Source organism: Musa acuminata, chromosome BXJ1-11 (genome assembly GCF_036884655.1).
Source record: "Musa acuminata AAA Group cultivar baxijiao chromosome BXJ1-11, Cavendish_Baxijiao_AAA, whole genome shotgun sequence".
NCBI classification, from domain to species: domain Eukaryota; kingdom Viridiplantae; phylum Streptophyta; class Magnoliopsida; order Zingiberales; family Musaceae; genus Musa; species Musa acuminata.
Window position 1 is genome coordinate 32,115,776 of NC_088337.1, and position 8,725 is coordinate 32,124,500.

Genomic DNA, 8,725 nt, shown 5'->3' on the forward strand with positions numbered 1-8,725 from the left:
GCAAACAGTCTCAGCATATCATCAGATTTACATCTAGCACAGCACAATGATGTAAGAATGGAAAGGAATTTCTTGTTTCCATACACAATCATAAACATCTCATAGGTTACTTTCCGTAGATTATGATAATTAGAAGTTGAAACCAACAGGAAAGCCTCTGAAATAGTTACATGCACAATGTTGAATCATACAAAGAATAGATTTGTCCATGCTGGTGTCATGTGATTTACATAACAAGCACATCAGAGAAAAACCCATAGTTAAGACGTTTTACGATCTGAGTCGCTTTCGATGATTAGCTTAGGTCTGTTGAACCAGGTATACTCGACCATAAACCCAGCGCTTACCAGCAACCGTGAAGGATTGCTGCATTATAAAAAAAACCAAAATTACAAAGAATCAATAATTGAAAATGAGAATTTTAATCGTCACGGATCGTAACTAATGAAAGTCTAGAAAATGGATTTGGATGGTATCTAATGCTCTACCAACATTGCAGTATCTGTTGATGATCAGATTATCGCATGACCATCATTCTTAAAAAAGAAATGTATCACCAAGGAAACATAAAACAAACTGTGCTGTAAATATATATTATTGATCTCCAAGTAAAATGTTTTCAGTTCCAATAACTCCCTAATTACACATGCCAGAGCGTAAACTTTCAAAAAACATTACCATTACAAAACTTAGTAGTCAATCTTCAGCTAATCAGAAGCTTGATATTCTGTATCAAAATCTAAAATTAGATGACCAGATACTCTTGTATGAAATGTTGCAATAACATGAATTTGAGAATCAGATTCAGATGTGTATTTGGATGTCTGGTTCAGCAAGGAGGGACAAAAGACATGGAGACATACGAATAAAGTTTATGATATACAATAACTACATTTTAATTTTATATGATTGTGAAATCTCAAGAAAAAAAAAATGCCTTCAAAACAAGGGAGATTAATTTCCGATTTCATTATGGTATATCATACTGATCATTATGATTGTTTAACTCTCAAGTTGACATTCAATTTCTACATTCAAAAACATGGACAGGAATAAGTAAACCCACAAATGGATATGCATCTCACACATTTCGGGAGGGTTAATGCATGATTACATAACACCTCACATGATGATTCATATGATGGCAACAAGAAATTAATACAGTAACAATGAGAATAGAGAGTGCCAACAAGTGCATTTTCAGTTTAGAAGCACCCATTCATATGATACAAAGGGAAACTACATACCTCCACCTTTGTTTGAAACTCCAAGGAGCACTCACATACATGACAAGCTGCACGGTGAGGACGTCCGGTCGAGTTTTCTGCCCTAACAAAAGTAAAGACCTGCAGAGCAATAAGATGGATTATAGCATTACATAGTTTTTCAAGCTAGCAGAGATTATGTATTCATAGACTAAGCAAATGATTTAATAGAACCCGACCTCCTCCCCACAGTTCGGGCATGAGCCTTTCATTGCAACCAGTTCATTCCTCCAAAGACCTTGCAATGCTTGGACTAAAATAAAGAACCAGATTTAGCTAGTAGCCTCCCAAACATTAAACAAAGAAAGCTGGGAATTTAATAAACTTAAATCATCCAGAAAGTACAAAGACAATGATGACTGACCTACTAATATGCATGACACATAAGAAAGCATTCGAGCAATGAACACTCTAATGATGATGGATTTTGATTCATCATTACATGCTTTTCAAACAAGCTAATAAAGCCACAAAGAACAATTTGGTTTTTGACAAACACTGGCTAGTGTGTTCATTCTGTCGAGATACAGTAGGTTGACAAATGAATCCTAAATTTACATAACCTCATCCATCCAATTTCAATTTCATTTTTCTCACTTAATCAATAAATACTAGACAATTTCTTTAACACCTGTAAAGATAAGCATTATATAATTATAAACACAATATTATAGATAAGAGAAATGTTATTGGAGGACAGGTTACATAATCAAAAGTTTATAACACAATCAAACAAAAAGGTTTTAACAGGTATGCTACACAACTTTGCACTCTGCATTACGATCTGTGCTTGAACTTTGACCGTGAAACATGCATCAACTTAATACTACCTAATATATGTAACTTTGGATTTTTTTTTTTTTTCAGGTTGAGGTGGACCATGTTGTCTGCAATATGCTGTTTTACGTATTGCATTTTTCACCATAAGTAGGATTGTCTCCCATCCCTATCAGCATCCATCTCCACCCTCCAGCATGTACAACAATGTTCGTATTTGGAAATTTCTGTAAAATTAACTTCTGATGATTGCAGAAACTTTTTTGCAACATCGCATAATTTTAATCTATACATCGCATAATTTTAAACTTTTTTGCAACTTACTTGAAGCAAATGCAAGAGGATAACCAACCAGATGTCCCAGTCCCAATATTAGAGTTTTGTTAACCATCATAAGCGATCCAAATGTCGATATTTCACTGTATAAGTAATATCTTGAGTTAATCGCATCAGCAAAAGCCAGAGTGATGATACAAATGACAGGCACGAGAATTGCTGATGATCCAAATGCGAGTAGCACCAACCAAACACTTGCTAAAGCAAAAGCTTGTGAAGGATCTTCCTGCCCTAAACACAAGTCAAATCAAAACCTCAACCAAGTAAAAGGAAGTTTCCATGAACCAGAAAATAGAGAGGGAAAAGGACACAGGCTAACAAGAATTTACCTCAGCATCTGCATAGGTTGATTGTCGCCTGAGGCTACATCGAGGATACTTAACAACAGATTTTGAACCATACAGCCGCAACTTCAACTGTTATAGAAAATACAAATGCTAAGCAAAAGATAGTGAAAATGGACATGAAGGAAAGACAGCCACTTGATTATACCTCAATTTTATCAAACATCGCATCAACAATCAAAGGTTTACCATTGTAATATGAATCTCGTGCCTACAACATAAAAGCAAGATGAACAAGTAGATGAATTTACACATCCAAACTTCCTAATTCTGAGGAGAACTTCCAAAGATCATAAATAATGGACGTAACCATAAATAACACTTTGCCCAATGTTTCATTTCTTTTGATCAAAATAAAAACAGAGCTCCAGATTATGACTTAAAGTGACTGCAACAAGAAAAAGTAGTTCAATTCATCTCATAGGCAAATTAATTGAATTTCATGCTTCCTGGTACAAAAGAAAAGCCAACGAAAATCATAAAACTAAAGTTCATCTACTTGAAGAAACCTATCAATTAATGAACTCCAACTAAAAATGGATGACAAGAATAATTAGCAAAAGAATGATGATATGACCAAACTTACTTAAATGTATTATGAGGCAGAAAATTATCGAACCATTTTGGAGCATGAAGGTAATTAGAAGCTTTATGTGGTTTATTCCAAAAACAATGAAGCTCATGTTGCAAATTACTGATCGCCCTGATCTGTAGAGCTGAATCTGAATCCTATATAGACTTCAAGATTTATAGTACTGCATGTTAGTAAATTTTACAAACACATTTAAAGAAAAGGGAGTTCCAAATATGCACATCAGTTCTTGTTCTTCTTTATTTAACATCTAGCACGTTTGAAGATTGCAGAATCTCTTCATTGTTATCCTCGAATAGTCCAGTGTGTTATTTGCCTCTTGCAGGATGGACATCACAACAAGAATGCTTTTACCTGCTGATAGAGGGCCTCCAGCATCTCCTTACTGGCGGTCTCGATAGGGCCGACGTAGAGGCAGGAGGGGGCATCCGCCGCGACCGCGAGTACCGGGGAGAACGACCTTCGGCCGCCGCCGCGGGGCCGCGGCCGGAGCCGGTCGTGCGCGGAAAGGGGGCGGGCGCGGAGGACGTGGAAGGCGGGGGCGGCTGCCGCTGCGGAGGACGAGGACGAGGAGGAGGACAGGGGCATGAGGCCCGCTGGCGCCTCCGCGCGTGGAGGCAGCGGGCAGCGCGGTGTAATCGCGTCCGTAGACGCTGCGTTGTGGCCACCATTTAAGAAGCCACGTCTCTCGACGCACCACCACAAGACGATCGCAAGCGTGAGTGGATGTGCGTCTCTCATTGGATATTTCTCTTTCAGCTTTGCGCGGCCAATCATCGAATATATAAATATACATATAATAATATCTGTTGGTTTTGTCCAAAATAATATGTCCAATTAATCTGTGAAAATGATCTTATTTTGGTCTCCCATAAAATATATAAAAGATGAAATTAAAAAATTACCCCACACAAAGAAATTATAATAACTTCTTTTTTTTTTACTTTACTCAAGACATTAGGAAAACATACAAAGTGGATTATCCGATTTGCATCGAAATTATTAACTCATCCATAATTTCTTATCTCAATCGAAACAAAAATAATATTTTGTTTAAAGATTCATTTAAAAAAATCTCACTAATATTTTAAATTTTGATTCTATATTAAATTAGATTACACTTAACTATGTCAAATCTTATGAACATGAATCGACTCAAATTCATTGCATGTATCATTAAAGCTATCGGAATTTATACACTGAAAACATGAGCAATATCAAGAGCATCTGTGAAGAACAGATGATACAGAGAGAGAACTTGCAAGCTACAAGATTATGCCTTTGTGTTCTTCCTATCCCCTAAGTAGGGAGCGAGGAAGCCGATGGCCTTGGATGAGCAATCTTTCTATTCCCTACGTCTTCCCAGCTTCTCCAACGAGGCATGGCAGGCCGTTGGCCACTTGAGTTCTGTTCGGTCTCGGGGTTTCTCTCGGCGTCCTTGCCATGCTGAAGTTGCTCCAATGCCACCACCACTTGATCCATGGTTGGCCTGTGCTTTGTTACCATGGACAGGCACCGGACTGCGAGACCGGCTATTTTCTGGGCTCCTGCCAGTGAGTACTGTGCTCTCAATCTGGAATCCAGGATGCTGATGATCTTTCGCTTGCTCGCAAGATGAGGCTTCGCCCACTCCACCAATTTGTGCTCTCCGGTGGGGCGGTTCTTGTCGATGGCACGTCGGCCAGTCAATATCTCGAGAAGAACAACTCCAAAGCTATAGACATCACTCTTGGCAGTCAAATGTCCTTTGAAAGTTTATGATGCAAATCAACAAGTCAGCACATGTCTCAAGCATCCCTTTCATTAAGAATGTATGCTCACCAAACCTACCTTCTCCATGTAATGTGTAGAAGATTACAATTTATAAAGATGAGAGAGAAATAGTTTACCCAAGGTTACACGTAATGACTACTCGGAGGCACCCTTAAATAATATTTTTATTTCCTCATTGACTTGACTAATATTTAGCTTAAATAACTCCAAGGCTCTAATCTCATGTAAATCACCGATATAGTCGTAATCGGAATGGCAAATAAAGGATGAAACAAGATGCCTAATCACTATATAAGCTACAAGGCCGGCAATCTCCAACATTACTTGTTGATATTTCGCACAAACCAAGTAGTAAGCAAAGTATTGTTTGAGATGATATGTGCTATTGCTTTTGTGGCAATAGTTTTAACCATCACCTTATGTGCAGATTGCATAATTGATCCTATTTAAAAATGAAGCATTCTAAATAGATATACTAAAGCCATGAGAGGCCGAGTTGGATCAAGATAAACTAATGGTAAGTAAAATGACCAACTCATGTGTTCATGAGGAAATTGCAAATTTTATGTGACTTAAATGACTAAACAGATGAGGGGTTTTTGTGAATTACAAATCAGATGACAAGCAAAAGTATTCCAGGCTGTGAAGAAGACACATTCAGCATTTGCAATAATAAAGATGCAACAAAATTACCTGTTGCAAGATACTCAGGAGCAGCATATCCATATGTCCCCATGACCCTTGTAGAAACATGGCTTTTATCACCAGTAGGACCATCTTTCGCCAATCCGAAATCAGAAAGCTTTGCATTATAATTCTGTACATAAATCGGAAACATCAATTCTGAAAGTTGAATGAACGTCCATTTCAATGTTGAAAAACTAGATGACTACATACTGAATCAAGAAGCACATTGGAGGTTTTGAAATCACGATAAATGACTTTCGCCTTGCTGCTATGCAGAAAAGCAAGTCCTTTTGCAGCTCCCAGAGCAACCTTCATGCGGAGGTTCCAGGAGAGTGGCTGATAGTATGAACTCCCTGCATCACCATAAGAGCATACAAACTGAGATTCATACAGATTGAAGTAGAGTAACAGCAAACAGTAGCAATCTCTTAGAAAACAATTCCTTCAAGTAAAACATGAAGAACACATCCGGTATAATATCAGATACAGTCCATGAAGAACATACTCCGGAAGAGATGATTCTCCAAGCTTCCCCGAGACATGAATTCATACACAAGAAGTCTTTGTTCATCCTCCAAGCAGTACCCAATAAGCTTTACAAGGTTAGGATGAGACAGCTGACTCAAGTAATTAACCTCCGCCTACAAGATTTAAAGAAGATGCTATTGAGACTACATGTATCTGGTAAGCTACAGAATAGAATTTGAAATCTAAGTTACCAGCTCAATATACATATCATTCATACATGAGGTGGATCTCAACACTAAGAAATCAGAGAACAAAAGAGAGCAAAGATTTTGCAGGAATCAATACTCACCAACCATTCTTTGTGACCCTGGAAACCTTCCTGGTTGAGTTTCTTCACAGCGATAACCATTCCAGTCCCAGGCTTAGCTGCTGCCAACGTGTGCTCATTGATCCATCCCTTGAAGACTGAACCAAAGCCTCCCTCTCCCAACACACTGTCTGGCCGGAAATTCCTGGTGGCAGTTCTGAGTTCATTGAAGGTGAAGCTCTTCAGATTGGATGACGTCAAGATCTCACCCTCACTCCGTGGAGTCGGCGGCACGGAGGACGCAGACACCCTGCTGCTGGAACTGTTTAAAACGTTTCCCTTCCTGCTCCCATGTGGAGAGTCCTCTCCTAGGCATTCAAATACAGTGTCTTCTAGCAAATCAGACTCAAAAGAAAAAGCCACATACAATGCTTTCATCGTAAACTCTTGCATTAGCAAATCAATTGAATCAAGTAATACAACTTAGCACAATTCATCACCTTACTTAACATTGTGGAACAAAAATACGAGCGGCATACTTTACCAGATAAATTAGCAAAATTGAGCCTATGTTTGAAAGGAATGACTGCTAATAGGCAATTTCCACAAAAGAAGACTTACACGGGAATAATTCCAAGAGAAACACAAAATTCACTCTTCCAACACTATATATATGTGTGTATATAAGGCAGTAAAACAACTCTTATTGAGTTGATCAATATGCCGATCCATCAAATCGATACCTCTTCATACCCCTCCATGACCCTCCAATGACAAACTGAAATGTTGTTTGCCCTAAATTATTTCCAAAATTAGAAATTTAATGATCTCTAAGAACAGATTCAGAACAACTTACTCCCTTCAGGGATGACAAGGTGGGATCTCTGATGTGGTAATAGGAAATTGTGATATGTCACTGCCGTGTTAGCATGACATCAGATAAATGCCCCATATTACTGGTCCACATTAATTAATGGATGACATACCTGCATCTGCATGTCTCCTTGGTGCCAGGATCATTCATCGTGCCACCACTCATCACCTGCGCGGTAGCACATCTGACACCTCTTCTTAGAAGGTTTAACACTAGGCATTAGTGGACGACGGAAAGGGGTCAGGTAGGCTCCTCCGTCCGCCTCCGAACGACGACCAAAAGTGATTCATTGACAAGAGAACGGTGGATTCCCTAATCTACCATACTATCATTAGTAATCCCTCAGAGAAGACAGTTAAATATTGCAACTTTTTTCACTTAATCCACTAAAAAACCATTCAATTTCTATGGAAAACGTCCCAAGGTTATAAGCTATGATCGAACTCAGAAGCTGGATAAAACAAGATGGAACCTTAGTACCTGAAGCGAAGACGTCGTGGGAGGGGTTCTCCGCCTTGACCTTAGCGCCCCAGCAATTACCCATCGGAGAACAACCCAAGCGTGACGACATCCACCGCCTTCAATCTACTGGCAACCCCCGAAAGCTAGGGTTCTCCGCGGCCAAATCTGTGAGGCAAGAACCACCGGATCCGGCGAGGAAGCAGCCTTTTGGCGCAGTAATGCAGCAGGAAGCCGAGGTTAACAGCGATTCGGCTTGCTCACCAAGAGCGGATCTCCGGTTGCGGAGCTCCAAATGAAAGCTGGGATTCAGCGGCGAAAAGGAGCGAGCTTGAATCGAGTGACGAGTGGAGAGGGCGCATAAAAAGAAGAGAGAAAGAGGAAGAGAGAGAGTGATAGGTGCTTCTTTTTGCGCTTTTGGTGTTCTGTGTTGCTTTTTATTAAGTCCGTCACGAAGGTTGACTTCAGAGTCATGGATTGGAGAGTCGTAATTAATAGCGACACAAACTATATATATATATATATATATATATATATATATATATATATACTCTTTCATTAATATTGTTTATAACATATTATTTGATCGCAAGAATGATACACTTTGAACTAAATATAGGTATTAGAGTCATTGGTTCACGTACTCCTCAATCAATATGGGATTAAATGATTTTATCAGTGTTTTCTTCCGAAGGGGAGCAAGGATAAGTTTGCTTGGTCGAAGTGCAGGCATCGAGTCCTCCTTCGATCGATCAATAGTATGATCCGTAGGCTCACGAAGAATTATTCATTTTGTGCGATAGACATACTCGTATAATTTATCATTTACGAAGCATTAGTACG

The 8,725-nt window shown here is 39.1% G+C and overlaps 2 protein-coding genes across 6 annotated transcripts; both read right to left on the minus strand.

Annotated features, from left to right (window-relative positions):
* Positions 1 to 52: 52 nt before the first annotated feature.
* Positions 53 to 3,970, minus strand: LOC103972301 (PGR5-like protein 1B, chloroplastic). Its single transcript, XM_009386596.3, has 8 exons — positions 3,669 to 3,970; positions 2,871 to 2,933; positions 2,708 to 2,794; positions 2,567 to 2,604; positions 2,367 to 2,461; positions 1,445 to 1,518; positions 1,248 to 1,346; positions 53 to 366 (listed from the first exon to the last, which is right to left on the minus strand). Exons 1-8 carry the CDS (start codon positions 3,900 to 3,902, stop codon positions 301 to 303), a joined length of 756 nt encoding a protein of 251 aa, XP_009384871.2. The 5' UTR covers positions 3,903 to 3,970; the 3' UTR covers positions 53 to 300.
* Positions 3,971 to 4,464: 494 nt separating this feature from the next.
* LOC135585168 (receptor-like cytoplasmic kinase 176) lies at positions 4,465 to 8,299 on the minus strand. 5 transcript variants are annotated; one of them, XM_018820967.2, is made up of 7 exons: positions 7,904 to 8,299; positions 7,536 to 7,735; positions 6,592 to 6,938; positions 6,280 to 6,415; positions 5,985 to 6,127; positions 5,781 to 5,904; positions 4,465 to 5,059 (listed from the first exon to the last, which is right to left on the minus strand). In XM_018820967.2, the coding sequence occupies exons 2-7, from the start codon at positions 7,567 to 7,569 to the stop codon at positions 4,614 to 4,616; spliced, it is 1,230 nt and encodes a 409-aa protein (XP_018676512.2). In that variant the 5' UTR covers positions 7,570 to 7,735; positions 7,904 to 8,299; the 3' UTR covers positions 4,465 to 4,613. The 5 variants fall into 5 exon arrangements, with proteins under 5 accessions (XP_018676512.2, XP_064947194.1, XP_018676511.2 ...); XM_065091122.1 differs by having other exon boundaries at positions 6,592 to 6,917; positions 7,536 to 7,740; XM_018820966.2 differs by having other exon boundaries at positions 7,536 to 7,740.
* Between the last annotated feature and the right edge of the window lie 426 nt (positions 8,300 to 8,725).

What these genes read in the sequence shown, in the direction of transcription:
- LOC103972301 (XM_009386596.3), bottom strand. Translation starts at nt 3,902, where the DNA reads ATGCCCCTGTCCTCCTCCTCGTCCTCGTCCTCCGCAGCGGCAGCCGCC. An exon ending in CAACCTATGCAGATGCTGAG is followed by an intron (nt 2,605 to 2,707) that starts GTAAATTCTTGT and finishes TGTTTAGGGCAG; the next exon opens with GAAGATCCTTCACAAGCTTT. An exon ending in TTTGCTTTAGCAAGTGTTTG is followed by an intron (nt 2,462 to 2,566) that starts GTTGGTGCTACT and finishes TTACTTATACAG; the next exon opens with TGAAATATCGACATTTGGAT.
- LOC135585168 (XM_065091120.1), bottom strand. Translation starts at nt 7,994, where the DNA reads ATGTCGTCACGCTTGGGTTGTTCTCCGATGGGTAATTGCTGGGGCGCT. An exon ending in GGAGAATCATCTCTTCCGGA is followed by an intron (nt 6,128 to 6,279) that starts GTATGTTCTTCA and finishes ATGGTGATGCAG; the next exon opens with GGAGTTCATACTATCAGCCA. An exon ending in CCAATGTGCTTCTTGATTCA is followed by an intron (nt 5,905 to 5,984) that starts GTATGTAGTCAT and finishes ATTTATGTACAG; the next exon opens with AATTATAATGCAAAGCTTTC.